We start from the raw sequence: 17,155 nt of genomic DNA, 5'->3' as shown, positions 1-17,155 counted from the left end.
ACCCTTTAAAGAGCACCTCGATCTGGGAGAGGGCACCGCATGGCCCTGCCCTGCTGGCTCTTCACCTCGTCAAATTCACATTTCCCCTTTTTTTTTTTTTTAAACCTGCTCGACTCGAGCTGCCTCTCTTCTTTGGTCTGGAAGGCTTACAACTTTGCAGCCACCAGGTAAATGTGGCATTGAGTTGGCGAGGCGCTCGCCAACCCAGTGACATTTGTCACTGTCTACTCGGAAAGAATAAAGAGCTGGTCATGCTTAAAAACACAAGCGAGGCGGCATAACTCAGGCAGATGTTTCTGCACTGCCGTTAGCTCCATTTCCTGGGCGGAGAGCTTCTCGCTCTATTAGACGACTAACAGGAACAAGAGAAAAAAATAAGAGGGGAGAGAGAGAGAGAGAGAAACAGAGAGAGGGGAACGGGTGTACAAGTTATCTGAGCGCGGAGTTCCCACAAATCACTTTGTGAACAGCAAGCTCTGACAGGCAGCGGCAGAGAGCGGAGACAAAGAGAAGGTGTGAGAGGGGAGCTGTGTCAGAGGAGAATCCGAGGGAGAAGGTGTGAAGGAGCGGTAGAGGGCAGAAACGAGGTGACACCAGTGGATGGATAAGAGGAAAAGCTGCGATCCAGTTCCCTAAACAGGGCTGTTCCTCCTGCTACTGCCGGGGTTGGCTGCTACTGGGTCTGGATGGTGCTCTGTTGTAAAGAGAAGGTGTGTCTGATTTCTGAAAGAAAACTTTTCCACAAGGACAGGGTCGCCTTGAGGGTGACACTCTAAACGTCCGATAGCAGGCCTGCTTGCACTAATGTTGTCTCTGAAGTAGGCAGATGATCCTTCTGCGTTATCATGATAGGAACACGGCAGATAGGGGAGAAGCTGCTCTGGCATTGAGTCGGAGGCGTTGAAAGCTGGTTTTAACTCAGCTTTGTGCCGATCACATGCTGTTATCTGTGAAAAGAGGTAGTCAGAGCTAAGTGCAATCTATGTTTGTCACATGTTTTTATTTGCTGGTGTGTGAAGAACTCTGGGACTATTGCAAAGTGAAATAGGAAAACGTACCACTTCAGGGTTCAGCTGCATATTTCTCTCTTTAAACAAATACTTCTGAGAATCAAATCCATCTAGAATAGTCTGAACTGGTGGGCGAAGAGATTCCGCTCTTCAAGCAGCAACGAAAGCCCGTGACAGGTTCGTAGCCTTCAGGCGCAGAAAGTGAGTAAGTCGGAGTCTGCCAGCACCCGTCATCATTTTTTTTTTGCTTATTGGGCTGCAGCTCCGTTCGCATTTGCTCCACTTGCCTCCGGGGACATGTAATAAGAGACTGCTTACTGAGCAACAGTGCAGGGCTGACACGTGGAGCGGCGTAAACTTGCTCTGAGCAAGACAGGATTACGCTAAATATTGCAGGTGGAGGACTGAGAGTCACAAGCTGGGTTGCGAGTGCAGACGCAGGACCGTTGGCCCGTCGGATTGTTTCTGACTGATGGGTGTTGCAGAAGTCATGCCAGGGTTTGGAGAGCTCTCAATGCGTGGATGAGCTTTATTTAGCTTTTGACAGCTCTTACTTCCCAGTGTGGGCCATCATTGGGTTACCTCGGTGGCTGAGTCAGAGGCTGGCCTAACGCTCGCCGTCCGCCTGCCCACCCCGATCCTCTCTACCTGCTTCTATGCAAACAGGACTCTTAGGTGGTTTTCACGGCAGCGGGGACAGCTGCGGCACTTTCTGGACTCTCCACACTGCTGTAATTGTTGTGTTGTGTGTAAACACCTTGCGTCAGTCTCACCTCTCCTCGGAGTGATTCACTACTCCCAAAGCATCCTCGACCAGGAGGCAGGCGGCGAAAGAGAAAAAGGTGAGACGGGATTTACTCAGCAGCAGAAGGGGTTGAGCTGCGAACCTGTCACGATGAAGCTGGGATTCTTGGTGGTGATGGTCCTGCACATGCTGGAGAACGTGTCAAGTATGTCCACTTGTAAGACTTTGGACTTGGAGATAGTGAGGCAAAAGCGTATAGAGGCTATTAGGAGCCAGATCCTCAGCAAGCTGCGTCTGCCTAAAGCTCCTGAGCCGGAAGAAGCAGGAGAAAAGGAGGACATCCCCAACACCTTGCTGTCCCTCTATAACAGCACCAAGGACATGCTGGAGGAGCAAGAGGTCAAAGTCCAGAGTAACATCTCCCCAGAGCAGGAGGAGGAGGAGTACTTTGCCAAAGTGCTGAACAAGTTCAACATGACCAGTAAGTACGCGCTAACTCGACGGAGTGGGTCGTAAATCGTGACTCCTCGTGCACCCTTACCCGCTTTTAAGAACGAGGGCAATTGCCGATGGTCTTAGGACGGCTGTAAGAACGTCAGATAATTGTATGTCTGTGATTTATGCTTCTACTGCCACTCTTCTGAACTCAGATCGGTGTTCAAACAAAACAAGAAGAGAGTTAGCCTTCAGATCCATGATTTTCTAACAGGGACGCAAGTACGCCAGCTTTAAGTGGTGCTCGGAGAATTTCTCACACAATGCTTAGTGAAGGAACTTTCGAACTAAATTACTGATGTAGAGCTGATGAGCACCAACAGCCAGAAGGTTGAGTCTTTCTACACCGATGCTGGCTTTGTCAGAAACCTCTTAGAAGTGCAGAGGAGCTGGTTTCAAGAACCCAGAGACACTGAACTGGCTGACAGAGGACCAGGCTTCATTTGTGTTGGTCATGGGAATGACATCGTCCCCAACTTCACCACATCCAGCTCCTCAGCTGTTTGCTAATTGATAGACGGCGTGACCAGACTGATTACCATGAGCAGTGAAAACTAATACTCATGTTTTTCTCTGGATTTTGTCTTTTAGAAATGCAAGGAGGTTGTATAATGTTATGGTTTTGATAAAAATATAAGTATTCACTACACTTCAAAAGCATGTCATCAATCCCAAAGGGAAATGCGATGGGTGGGAAATAAAAACATATTTTTCTGAGGTTATCACAGAGTTTAATATGCTAGGAATTCAGATTGGATTCTGAGGTCAAGGCTGGTGAGAAAAAGGACTTTTCAACTCATTTGTCCAACCTCATCTTTAAAACATCCCCTTTTAAATGAACAGACAGGAAAGAAGGGTGGACATTTCTGTTTGTAAAAAGCCGACGCCGAGCTGGACCAACTGCAGCCTAAGCTCATCAAAACGGATCTATAAATTCCTTCAGCGTGTGCGCATCACCTTCAACATCAGGCAGCTTTATGAGATCAGAGATCACAGGAGTTACAAGCCGGCTGCACGAGATTCGATGCTCTCTGCGGCTTTCATGACAACCGGCTCTCTCTTTTTTACTGCTCCATTAACACGGTTTGCTTGGCGCGGCTGCATCTGCTGTTTGCACAGCCAAATGGTCTTCGGCTGTAATTGTGCTATGGCTCCCAAGCTATAACGATAAACATAATTTTTTGGTTTGGTCTCAATGCCCCATTGTTCTCTGCATGCCTGTGCATCTCACTTTATCAGGCAGGCATACACCCCCCCCACCCGTCCCCCCCGCCTTTATCCACCACATCAAAAGAAAGTCTTGAAGTGGATGGACCAAGCTCAGGAGTGGAGAGCAGAAGGGAGAACAAAGCCACTTCCATGATGACGGGCACGGCTTTGTTCTGCTCAGATGACATCCAAAGAGCAGGATGGCAAACAGCAGAACAACGATGACTATACGTGTGAAGCTGCCTCTCTCACTGCCATAATTTCTCTTTTGGTTTTCCCTTTTTCACACTGTTGCACTGTCTCTAAGGGATTGGGGATTTCCTACACTGGAACTTTAGAAATTGCCTTCTCTCTTGCTTATCGTGTCGCCCGCCCTCCATCATATCTCTCCCCGAGCGATTTCCCTTGGATTCCCATATCTCTTTAACAACAATTAGCCCTTTTCTGTTCCTCTCTGGCCTCTAATTCCTCTCTCTCTCTCTCCCTCTCTCTCTCTGCTGGGCTTCCTGAGCTTATTATCAGTGTGTTTGCAGCATGTTTGTGACGAGGCAGCTTGACAGGAAGGAAGGCAGGCTGATGGCCACTGCGATGCTGAGTGACTCAGGTCCGGTACAAGCGTTGCCCGCGGGGAGCATGTGTTTCCGAGCCCCCCCCCCCCCTCGCAGTGCCAGAGAACGTCCCTCCTGTGCCTTCGCCCAGCTCACATCTACAAAACAAGCAGCCTCGCTCGCAAATCGAATGCCAGCTCCACAAATATCATGCATGTGTGGTTGTGCAATGCGAACAATAAAGCAACATTAAGGCTGAAGGTATTGAATTAAAGGTGGGGGCAAATGTAAAAATGCACACGCATGGCATTAAAGGAAACAGTTTAACTTCTGTTTTTCTGTGGGAAGTACAGTAGGACTCATTTGTTTGGTGCAGTCTGTTTTTTTAGTACCACCCCACTCAACACATCCTACTGTTCTTTCAACCATGATTAGTTTTACCGCGTTGCCACCCCATGTTGGTACGTCATGCAGAGTGAGGGGGGGTGGCTATGTGACTTTTATATAAGATAGTCTTTATTGATCTCGCAGTGGAGAAATTCACTCGTCACATCGGCTCATACAAGAAGGTGCAGAGTAGGGAAGGTGCATTCAGTTATATACAGTGAATCTTCATATATACAATGGATCAAAAACAATACCAAAAAAAAAAATACAAAAAGGAAATAGGAATGGGCATATGATGTCTTATTTACATTCATAGTGGTCTATACATATATATAAACATATATATATATATATATATATATATATATATACTTATATAAATACATATATCTATACGCCTACATACATACGTACCTACACGTATATATGTGCATATACATTCGTGTATACATTTGTACATATATACATACATTTGTACTGACATATGTTCAGGTGTTGATAGCAGCAGAAGTCACTACATCAGGATTATTGCACGGGTTGTAGTACAGTGTATTAGATAGATTATTGCACATTAGTTATTGCAGTTGTGGTTACAGTTACAGTTACATATATTGTAAGTATATTAGCTGTTTTCTTCTGGTTTGCTTGAATGGTAGAGACAGGCTTTTACTTGTATAGCCCTTTAACTAGTCTTGACGACCTCCAAAGCGCTTCACACAAAATTCAGTCATTTACCCATTCATTCACACCCTGACGGTGGTGAGCTATACTAGTAGCTACAGCTGCCCTGGGGCAGACCGACAAAAATTAGGCTGCCATGCACCAGCGCCACCGGGCCCTCTGACCACCACCAGCAGGCAATGCGGGTGAAGTGTCTTGCCCAAGGACACAACGACAGACAGTCAGCGCGGGGGATCGAACTGGCAACCCGCCAATTGCAAGATGAACTCCCAAACCTCTTTGCCACGTCGCTCCATTTAGTTCCTATGCTCCACTTATCAAGAACAAGCTTCCAGAAAACTGTAAAAGCCTGAGTTCCTTTAAATCAAGATTAAAAACACATTTGTTTAGGATTGCCTTCGACTCTGTTCTAGTTAAACTGTTTTACTGAAACATCATTAGTTCAAGTTTGTAGTCAAACAGTTTTTAATATTTGCTTTTAGTTTTTATTTTCCCTGTTTCTACATTTTATTCCAACTTGCTTTTATTCTGTTTTATTTTCCTATATTTTAATCATGTAAAGCACTTTGCATTGTCTTTGTACTGAAATGTGCTTTGCAAATAAATTTGCCTTGCCTTGCCTTGCCTTGCCTTGCCTTGCCTTGCATTGCCTTGCCTATGTTCTCTTGTCTTTCCTGTGTTGGAGAGAGGCTAGAAGAAATAGGCCCGGGTCAGGCCATTTGTACCCCAGAGGCACTGGAAGTCATTTAGTACTTAGTCCCGTTTGAAAATATGCAATTTGCGATTGCATAATTTCTTCTTCAGAAAAGAAGCAGTGTTTTACGCGTCTTCACCAGCGGTGGCGATACGCAGGGGAAGGGCGCTGTCGGGCGTTCATTACCAAATCTGCTGTCTTATTTTTTTTTACAGAATGACTCACTCTTCCCCGAAAACCAGAAACAGCTCGCGGGGGGTGCAGAGCATTTTAAAACGTAATAGTTTTAAGTCTCCGTTGCGGTAATTTCGTCGTAGATTAGGCGAAATTGCTTCAGCCACATCCCTCCCCAGAAGACCACACAGATTGGCCTCTCCCATAACGCCGGTGTGCGGCGTGGAACGAACCAGCGTGCCCTCACCTCTCTGCCAAGCAACCGCAAGGTGCTGTACGAGCGTCTTTTTCTGAAACGAGATGAGGCGTTGGTGGCGGTGGGCCGTCAGTAAATCATTGAAGCAAGACATCAGTGAGCGAGTGAAGGAAGCAGAGCATAAAGAAGGCAGACATTTAGCCAGCTGCTGGAATCTGATTCCTCCCACTGGTAATTACAGAGCTGTCTCCCAACCTGTCACAACAGCTGTCCCTGGCTTACCTGCAGATAGGCCCTAGCTCAACACACAAATCCTCCCCCCCCCTCACCAACACACACCTATGTGGCAGGATGCTACCTCTGAAGGAGTGAGGCTTCAATGTTTCAGTCCAGAATAAAGCAGAAAATCTCCACTCATTGTGTGTTTTTTTTATCATGCACACAAGCTGTTAATGGCCACTCAGAGACACTGAGCTGTGGAGAAGTAGAAGCGAGGACCAACGTTTGCTGTAAACACAAAACTGCAGCAGGCGCGCTTCTTAAGGGAAGTGACTTAATTTCCTGTAGCAAAAGCACTTCTGTTAACTTTTCACACACTTCAGCTAAGCTAGCTGGCCGTTGCTGCGCGCCGCGCTCGGTTTTGATGCTCCGTCTTTCCACCAAACATTTGACTCCATTCTGGGTGGGACCGGCAGAACGTCAAAAAAATCTCATTTCCCCTTGCACTCCAGATCAGCGCTTTTCAGTTTCATTTTGGGCACCCCCCCCCTCCCCTCCTCCTCCCCACCCCCCGCCTTTACAACGGCTGCAACAAGTCAAGCGCCGGCGGCGGTAAACAACACATAAGCAGCCGTGGCAGGGAGAATCCTGGTACGGCCTGGGCCGAGCGTGCAGAGCAAGTATGCACGGCTGGGTTGGGTTCCTGTCAGAGTAATTCCTGGACCCGGGAGCAGAGACCTCCTGGCTTTGGCAGGCTCAGGCAGAGTGGAGGATTTGGTCCAGTGCCAGGCATTGCATTGATATATGTGCATCTCCAATTTCTTCACACCCTTTCGCACGCCGTGAAGGCTGTTTTTCTATGCATCCACCCTGTTCCTGCACACTGCTGCTGCACCATCTCTATTTTTCTAAACGTTGGTGAAAGCCTGTTTACCCTTCTTTTCAGTCCTTATCTGTGCACTCCTCAATCTTACGTTATCTGCGATAATGAACTGTATGACACCAGAAGATTTGCGCTGTTAAAGCCGTCGGTAGCCGCGCTCAGTAGCCTGACTCTGTGTTTGATCAAACTGCAGGGGAAATGTTCCCGCTTGTCATGTTATAGGAAGGCTCGGGGATTACAGTTGCTGCAACACTTTGGGAAAACAAAACTCTCAGCTGTAGCAGCTGGAAGAGATAAATGTTTGGCTTTAGTTGAGATCATTGTGTAACTCTGTGAAATCGGCAGATGGCTATTGATGGCCGAATTATGAGAAAAAAACAAACATTTTAGTAATGAAAACACAATTATGGGGATAAGCAGACTTGCAGGATGCAAATACTGGATCAAAGGGACTTTATGTTCGTTGCCTAAACCATTTTAAGTGAACATTCAAATACATATCTATTAATCATCGGCTTACTGAGGCCTATGCAAACTAGATACTCCAGAGGATTTGTTTCCAACACCAGTATGAGAATTGTTGTTTGCCAAAGAGCGCGCCTTGCTAAAGGATATTTGACTTGCAACTGGAAGGACTTGTTGTCTAATGAGGACTAACTTAATGACTCATATTTATGGAGAACAACCTGCAGGTTTAATCTGAAAAATAAACAGTGTCCCAACAGGAAGTTAATGAAGTCATATTAAATATAGATGCACGATATATCGACCATAATATCAGTATCGGCCAATGTTTGTCATTTTTTAAGGTATCGGTATCCATCTGATAAGTAAAACTGGGTTGATATTACCAACAGATGTTTTTTTTTTATCCATTTAGTTGCCCTTTGTGTCTGCGTGTGAGGAAGGGAGGGGGTAGGTCACGTTTTTTTTTTTTTAATGAAGCAGAAATGTCAGCAGTGTGGCCATTTTTCATGGTGTTGAAAGAAGACATGAAAAGCAGCGTGTAAGTGTAGATTATAATTCACGTTCAAAAGTTCAGCTAGCATAGCTTTCACTCGGTACAAACTGTACAAAATTTGACCATCACAGAAATATAAATGTGTGTATATTTATATAAATACACATCGGTAAATATCGGTTGCCATGACATAAAAGCAATATTATTATCGGATATCGATATCAGCCCAAGTTTTCATATTGGTGCATCCCTAATCTTGAATCAACTGGTCTTAGGTTTAGGTTTCTCATCCTCCTGCTCTCAGGGGAGGGGTTAAACTGCAGGTATTAAATAAGGTTTACGCATTAAATCCACTGAATTTACCTTTAAGTTTTCTTACCTTTCTATTGGTCTCCGCAAACTATAACGTCCAAAACTTCCTGTGTGAATTGAGGGAACAGATCGTAAAAATGGCGCCGCCCTGCACCTGCCGTAGGATACCTCTCAAATAAAAAGTGAAGTGTGAGGAAGAAAGTAATTTAGAGTTTGTTTTTTTTTTTGCTTTCTTGGACCCAGAAGTTTGACCTTAGTTATCGTAATTATATTTGGCACAAATATAAAACAGTTTTAAAGCAAATTCCACATTTGCATCCTAGGTAAAGATGTAGTGTAAAAAACATCACTGTTTGATTGCTGGATCCTAAAACTGTGAGCTCTTGTACCTCAGCTCACCATCCTACTCTCTATCTGAGGTTTAAGGACAAACTTAGGTCCTCGGCCGGCCTCGTCTCTCACATTTAAAACAGTTTTCAACCTTTTTTATTGTTATTGTTTGCTCCTCTCTTGTTTTCCATATTCACCAGATTCTCCTATTTTGCAGAGAGGCTAAGAGAGATGGGGATCTCTTTTTTTATCCCCAGGAAAAAGAGGCAGTTAAGGATTACTAACTAAAAGTCCAAAACATTTTTTTACTAAAAGTAAAAAAATGTAAAAGAGCACTGATTATAGATATGTGAAAGTTTAGGTCAGGAGTTTCTTTATTTCACCCTTTTTTCTGACATCAGTGAACATTTCTTACTAGAATAGTTTGTTTTTGCATCGTCTCCATGTTGACACGAAATGTGTGTCACGCCATATTAGTCCCCCCTGGAAACAGAAAGTCATTAATGACTTTTAAGTTACTAAAAAAAAGTTAAATGTAAACTAAAAACAGAACTTTACTTGGATTCAATGAATAGGCTTTCATCATTTCATTGACTATACTACTTCAATTTAGAAAATGAGCTTATTTCAATACTTAGACATCTGTTTGCCAGAGGTGCCAATAACATGTGGCAGGACACTGAGTAATTTAAATTACATTTATAAAGCATTAAAAAGATATATATATATATATATATATATATATATATATATATATATATATATATATATATATATATATATATATATATATATATATATAAAGATAATTGCTGCTCTGAATCTGGGGAATCCATCTGGTGTTCGATGAATGAGGATCGGCAGATGCTTCATCCATCTGCCGGCCATTTTCCAAACAGGAATACTTTACAGACGGCTCAGTAACAAACTGTCTGGCACGTCAGGTTGAAAGGATTGCCCAAGCCAAGATAAGCATGGACTCGTTTAGTCTAATACTAAAGTATTTTCGTTGTGGTCAGGAGCTGAAAGAAACAGAGGACACAGTGGAGGTTGTGACAAGTGATATTTTATTCCCTCGTTATCTTGCAGTCTTGAGTATTTCTGATTGGTATTTTAGATTCTGACATTTGCATCTGACCTGGTGCTTTTCTGTTGGACCAAAGCGGGTTTGGAAACACCGTCCCACACAGTAATTCATACATCATCCCCCAGATTTCAATGTTTTCAAAATGCATTCTTTTCATTTCTTTCCTTTAGGTCGTTGAAATTAAGACCAAACAATTAATTACCTGTTTTTTGTTTTCATCACATAGGCAACATGACCTCAGAAAGGACCAAAACAATGTCCTTCAACATCGCTGAGATACGGAACAGCGTGGGCGATTTCCACCTGCTGACGAGTGCGGAGCTACGGATGCTCGTCAAGACCACCTCGATACCCGACGAGCAGCGCGTGGAGCTGTACTACAGCTCGGGAGCCTCGACCCGCTACCACGCCTCCCGCTTCGTCACCAATGCAATGAAAGGCAAGTGGCTGTCCTTCGACGTCACCGAACCCCTGCAGGAGTGGCTCAAAGACAAAGGTGAGATTTTCTCCTTAGCCCGTGGTCAGTGTTCTGGTCCAGCCCGTGTCTCGGTTGGCTTGGTGCGGTTTGGCTGAAATGTTCCCAACGTGTCTGTTTGCCAGAGGATGAGCAGAAGTTCGAACTGCGCGTGTTCTGCGAATGTGAGCAGGCGGTATCCAGCCAGTTCACCTTCACCATCTCGGGGATCGGGAAGAAACGAGGAGACACGGCATCCATGGAATCGATGGTGGAGCAACCGCCGTACATCCTGACCATGTCCATCCCTAAGAACATGAGCAGCCCCCAAACGTCACGCAGGAAACGCTCCACCAGCGGACCAGAAACCTGCACAGCGTAAGCAATTCATAATAACGGCTTATCTACCTTCAAAAAGCTGTGGTCATCCTTTGGCTGTGGTAAACACAACGCACCTGTGCATCACTTTGAGACATTAGATAGCAGGTGGTGTTTTACTGTAACCCCACCTGCACAAAGTGACATACAGTACTTTTAAAACAGAGGTTTACACCTTGAATTAACTCAATTCAATTCAATTTTATTTATATGGCGCCAATTCATGAAACATGTCATCTCAAGGCACTTTACAAAGTCAAATTCAATAATATTATACAAAAATTTCCTATATAAGGGAACCAGTTGATTGCTTCAAAGTCCCAACAAGCAGCTTTCACTCCTGGAGAACCGTAGAGCCACAGGGAGAGTCGTCTGCATTGTACATGTCTTTGCAGCAATCCCTCATACTAATCATCAACTTAGTGCTTTAAGGCAAGGCAAGGCAAGGCAAGGCAAGGCAAATTTATTTATATAGCACAATTCAGTACAAGACAATACAAAGTGCTTTACATGATTAAGATATAGCAAAATAATAAAATGTAGATAGAAAATAGAATAAAAGCAAGTAGGGATAGAATGTAATAACAAAAAAGAACATTAAAAACAGTAAAACTGTTTAACTAGAACAGTCAAAGGCAATTTTAAACAGATGTGTTTTTAATCTTGATTTAAAAGAACTCAGGCTTTCCACACTTTTACAGATTTCTGTAAGTTTAAGGCAACTTTCTGAGTTCACCTTAGCACCAAAAAGATAAATAGAGTGTTTCAAATATAGGGCTTTCATTTAAATTGACGGTTTGCTGAATTAAAAGCTGCAATGTGTAAATTACGAGCAGTCAGTGTCTTACCTGTCGGCGAGAGTGAGCACAATGACAGTGTGGAGAGACAGGGGGGCTTTCTCATAGAGGAGTAAGAGCTGACAGCCATGAGGGAAGGACCCATCGCACTGCAGAGGTTTACCCTCTAAAACAGGGGTGTCAAACTCATTTATATATGGGGCCACTTTGGTGTCATGAAGTCATTAAAAGGGCCAGCTGCACGTGTATAGAGGATACTTTTCAATTTCTAATTTCATTCCAGTTCACATAGAAGTATAAAAAATGCACAGTAACATAAAAGTAGCAATCTTAGGCCCAGTTTATACAGTTTGTCTGCAACAAAAGTTGATATTGGGGTGAGTTAAACTTACAGGAGGCACAGATTTAGCCAATTTATACACTTTAAAAGGATATATGCCTTTACTTTATGACTCGATGTGCCTTTTTTTTTTTTGGCTCTTGAGGGCCGGATTATTTACCTTGACGGGCGGGATTCGGCCCGAGGGCCTTGAGTTTGACACCTGTGCTCTAAAACAACCACAGGGTGACAGAACTGGGTCTCCACAAGGCCGAGGGCTCGGACCACTGCAGTTTACACTGTAACACGTCATCATTGGCTCTTTGGATGATATGGAGTAGCGAGAAATTCTTAGGAACGATGAACAAGGAGGAAGTCAAACATCTAGAGACAACGTCCCGATGCGCCGTCACAGAACGAAGGCGATCATGAGAGGTCTCCCAACATGAGCAGCGCTAACACCCTCCAGCAGACAGGCTGGACAGCGTGAACCTCCTCAGCGTGCAGATTACAACGACCTCACCTGGTTTAGAAACTCCGCTGGGATTGTGAAAGAGGCCCTGCAGTAGAGGCTCTTTCTGTGGAAACTGAAACTGCCTACCAGCTTCCCCACAGCTTTCTACAGAACTGTGGTGTGTTGGCGTCCTGCTGAGGATGGTGAGGTGAGCTGGAAGAGTCTCCTCTCTGCAGAATCTGTTTCAGAGCGGCACCCTGAACACTTTCAGGGATGTCCAAACCAATACCTTTGTAACACAGTTCAAGAATTATCCAAATTTGGCCCTCCAGCTGATGCAGACAGACACTGTATGACATTTTTTAGGATTAGATGCTCCATGAAAAATGCATTTCTTTTTAAATGGAAAGGTTTTGTTCAACCCAAAGTATTTTTGTTTTATTGCCCTTTTTTGCCTTCGTTTTAATATTTTATTTACTCAAAAAGACCCTTTTTAGCCGAATAGACTAAAAACATTTTCTACACCAACAAAGTATAAAACATTCAACCCAAATATTTAGGAAACTGCTAGCCATTTTTTTTTAATCAATGCAAACGTCTTATTAAATATTGAATGTCCAAGCTATTGCTGACCAGGTAAAACAAAAGAAAAAAAAAATTCACGGTAAAAATATTTTTATGTTATTGCTCACATTTTAAACAATGTGGTCCAAAGGTTTGTCGCCTCTTGTTTTTATTTAAATTTTGTCGTCGCTCTTAAATTGTTCCGATCATCAAACAAATGCTAATATCGGGCAAAGATGCTCTGAGTGAATCCAAATAAAGGTTTTCAAATGATAATTTCATTTATTAATGGAACGTAAATCTACCTACGCTCCACTTATCGGGAACAAACTACCAGAAAACTGTAAAAGTGCGGAAAGCCTGAGTTCCTTTAAATCGAGATTAAAAACACATTTGTTTAAAATTGCCTTTGAATGTTCCAGTTAAACTGTTTTACTGTTTTTAATGTTCTTTTTTGTTTCTACATTCTATCCCTACTTGCTTTTATTCCTATATTTTAATCATGTAAAGCACTTTGCATTGTCTCTGTACTGAATTGTGCTATACAAATAAATTTGCCTTGCCTTGCCTTGCCTTGCCTTGCCTTGCATTGCCTTGCCTTGCCTTCCCAATGCATTGCCTTGCCTTGCCTTGCCTTGCCTTGCCTTGCCTTACCCACACCAACCTGGCTTCACATGAAAAAGTAACTACTGGTGTGAACTGCACAAAGCGTTTTAAAGCCCTGCAGAGCAGTTCTGACCCACTCTAATTGTTATAAGTAGTTAGAGTAGTTTAGAGTTAGATTTACTCGTTTGCTTCGGATCGTTGTCCTTCTGCACAACCAGACGGTTACACATTGCCCTTTCTGCTGGTTTAACTCTCGGGCATATTTTATTTTTCCCAACATGCTTAGTTAGTTTTACACCTGATGTACCAGCAAGCCACACCTTCCAAAATCCCTTGTCAACTCAGTCCACACAGAAACCCCCCCCCATGTACTGAGATCACCAGGAAGTGCTTTCGGTAAATGTGAGACGTGCCTTGGTGTTGTTCCTGGTCCGGTCAGCAGTGGTTTTCCCCTCTGAACTTCCCCCGCTATCTTTCCTACCCCTGCATCACGAGCCCGGAGCTTTACGGCGCCGCGGTGTCGCACCAAGCTACGTTACCCCGGAGCTTTAAAGACGCCAAGATTGGTTTTCTCCATCTGTGGACGGTGGCTCTCACTTTGGTCTGCTTGAGTCCCAAAGCTTAAAAAATTACTTTGTATCCCTTTCTGCCCTTGAATATCGTGAGATGGGGACATAGAGTGTTGCTTGCTTTTTAGAGATGTCTCACAGTAATGAGAGCTGGGTGCGGTTAGCGATACTGAACTCAGCTTAATCACAGTTAATTAAGACAGATTTGGCATGGGGGACAATTATGTTGACTCAGTTTTCTCACAGGGAGTAGGTGTTGAACGCATGAAATAATCAATGTGCAAAAACGTATTTGAGGGCATCCCTGCTGGCACGTGCAAATCAATAAGAGCAGGTTTATTATTAACCCATGGTCTATAGACGGGGTTCTCGTTGAGCAAATATTGCAGGGAGAGTTAGACTTTTAAAAGTGTCCCGGTAAGTCACACTAAAGCCATTTATAGCCAGTCACTAAACAGAGCTGGAAATAACAGCCTTTCTGTTTGGTTTCAGTATAATTCAGTTTTACTGACGGTGTGTTTCACCAGTTAATGGAAATTAAACACATTTACAAAGAAGCAAACGGGTTCAAATTAAAATCCACTCAGTCCAGTTCAGAATTAAGTTCCAGTTTCACTTTTGGGATTGCCTCGTTTTCACTCAGCTGTATGTCATGCTTCATGTGTTGTTGTTTTTTAATTTTTAGATCTGACATTACACAGTAGTAACATGTTCTCATTTTATTTGTCCGACGTAGCCAAACGGAGAACTGCTGCGTGCGGAGCCTGTACATCGACTTCAGGAAAGATCTGGGCTGGAAGTGGATACACAAGCCCACAGGCTACCACGCTAACTACTGCATGGGGTCCTGCACATACATCTGGAACGCTGAAAATAAATACTCTCAGGTAGGATGTCAGTACGCAACCTTCTCTTCACAAGCAGACTGCTGTTTTTCTTGATAAGTTAATGAGTTATTTCAGTCGCTTAGTAAGAACTTGCTCTGAAACGGCAGCAACCCAGAGAAGAGGGAGATGTGTTTAAACCCCCTTCAGCAGAAAACAACACTTCTCCATAGTTAGAGGAGCTTTCAAAGCAGCAAACAGTCTAATGACGGTTAGAAAGCATTTCGGGTGTCTTCTGTTATATCTTTACTTCTACCATCTGCTCATTATGACCCAGAAAAAACAGATTTACCGACTGCTATCAGCCTGTGAGCAAACAAGATAACATTAGCTGCTGGCGGGGGCCCATCTGCTGCGTGTGTGCGTGTTGTGTAGCGTTGCTCTTAAAACGGACCAGATTTAATCACATTTAATTCATATTTAAATATTACAAAGTCAGCACTGCAAAGTGATGAAGTGAGCGGTGATCTAGCCGCCTAAGAACTCGTACACAGCAGTTGTTTCTGTTCCGGTGTGAAAGCTTCCTGTTCTTTTTTTCCTTTTCTTTAACTCTGTACGTGTGAATTTCTTGTGATTTCGCTTATTTGGGGAAATGTCTTGGTATTTCGTCAGTTTCAGCCAAGAAAGATGCATTTTTCCCCACTTAATGTTTAAAAATGTATAAAAGCATTAGTAAAAAAAAAATCGCCCAACGGTTGCAGCCCAAAGAGCTGACTTGCCAGCTGACTGGCAGTGCGCAGCAACAGGGGAGGGAGGGGGCATCACTCTAGGCCCCACACGGCCAGAGGAAACTCCGGCCTCCCTTCAGAGGAAATCAAACGGCAGCGTGGCTCAACGGTTGGGCAGGAAATCTTTAGCGCGTTCGGCTCAGTTACTCTTTTAAACCTCGGCGCCCTTTTAACCGGACCGGACCTGATGAACCCGCTTTGGCCGGCGCCTGAAGTTCTCTGCTGAGCTCGTTTGTTCTCTGTCTGTTTCCCCCCCTGGCAGATTTTGGCTCTGTATAAACATCACAACCCAGGAGCGTCCGCCCAGCCGTGCTGCGTTCCCCAGACACTGGACCCGCTGCCAATCCTCTACTACGTGGGAAGGCAACACAGGGTATCAATGCCTCCGATATTTTTAGCAGAAATGTTTACGGAACGTGACGATGTGAAAAGCTGCACGCCCGCGTATGATTTACGCTTCATTTCTACTTACAGGTGGACCAGCTGTCCAACATGGTAGTTAAGTCCTGCAAGTGTAGCTAAAAATACACCATGGCACACGGCTCTGGGTGTTCTGGAAGCAAAACAACAATGGAGGAGGCTGCTTTTGAAACCACAGGAAGGACAATGTGATCGTTTGAAGTGGATCTCCAGCTTTTTCTTCTACAAGATCTTTGACCACACCGGATTCTCATGAAACGTTGGACGTCTTTGCATTAAAATCATCCATATTTTTATGTATGTATATATATATATATATATATATATATATATATATATATATATATATATATATATATATATATATATATATATATATATATATATACATACATACATATACACACAAATATATATATATATATATATATATATATATATATGTATATATATATATCTATATATATCTATATATATATCTATATATATATGTATATATATAGATAGATGTATTTCTATTAAGAAATAAACGAAAACATCTGCCATAGCATAATTTAATTTATTTGTTAAATGGACAGATGTAGTAATACAAGTGTCTCAGATGGATCTAGAGTAAGGATTAAAATGACTTCTTAATAATAAAAAAAAGCAAAAAAAAAAAAAAAAAAAAAAAAGCACACAAGGACCAAAATAACCGTGATGGAAGAAGTTCTGTTTTCACAGATGGGATATTTCCATTTGTCACAGCAGCTTCCAAAAGAGGTAACAGCAAAAAGCGCCAAATCCCAGGTGGAAAACAGTGGTCGTTTGGGAATTTCCTGGAATATAATACCACTGCCAGCGCTTTCCGGCTACGTCGTAAAATACAGAAAGCAAAGAAGGCCCTGAGGGATAGTCCATCCTGGGAAAAGTCCCCCTGCCTGAAAGGCTGGACGTGTCAGACTACATTTCACAGGGGCTGTCCATTTCATATGCCATATGTTCTGTTTTTCAGCACACAAAAGGTCGTCACAATGTTTGTGGTAATAACTGAAAGGAAGACTGTCCTTTT

The 17,155-nt window shown here is 43.3% G+C and overlaps 1 protein-coding gene across 1 annotated transcript; it reads left to right on the top strand.

Annotated features, from left to right (window-relative positions):
- Positions 1–394: 394 nt before the first annotated feature.
- On the top strand, positions 395–16,413 carry tgfb1a (transforming growth factor, beta 1a). The gene is made up of 6 exons (XM_012872449.3): positions 395–2,236; positions 10,158–10,427; positions 10,532–10,763; positions 14,809–14,959; positions 15,947–16,057; positions 16,159–16,413. Exons 1-6 carry the CDS (start codon positions 1,906–1,908, stop codon positions 16,204–16,206), a joined length of 1,143 nt encoding a protein of 380 aa, XP_012727903.2. The 5' UTR covers positions 395–1,905; the 3' UTR covers positions 16,207–16,413.
- The last annotated feature ends 742 nt before the right edge of the window (positions 16,414–17,155 follow it).

Source organism: Fundulus heteroclitus, chromosome 18 (genome assembly GCF_011125445.2).
Source record: "Fundulus heteroclitus isolate FHET01 chromosome 18, MU-UCD_Fhet_4.1, whole genome shotgun sequence".
In the NCBI taxonomy this organism is placed as follows: domain Eukaryota; kingdom Metazoa; phylum Chordata; class Actinopteri; order Cyprinodontiformes; family Fundulidae; genus Fundulus; species Fundulus heteroclitus.
The sequence above is the reverse complement of the archived record's forward strand: the minus strand, read 5'-3'. Positions and strand labels throughout refer to the sequence as shown.

Bases quoted from the DNA above. Each gene is read 5' to 3' on its own strand.
- tgfb1a (XM_012872449.3), top strand. From the start codon at position 1,906: ATGAAGCTGGGATTCTTGGTGGTGATGGTCCTGCACATGCTGGAGAAC. The intron at 2,237-10,157 runs GTAAGTACGCGC...TTCATCACATAG, and splicing joins GAACAAGTTCAACATGACCA to GCAACATGACCTCAGAAAGG. The intron at 10,428-10,531 runs GTGAGATTTTCT...TCTGTTTGCCAG, and splicing joins GGAGTGGCTCAAAGACAAAG to AGGATGAGCAGAAGTTCGAA.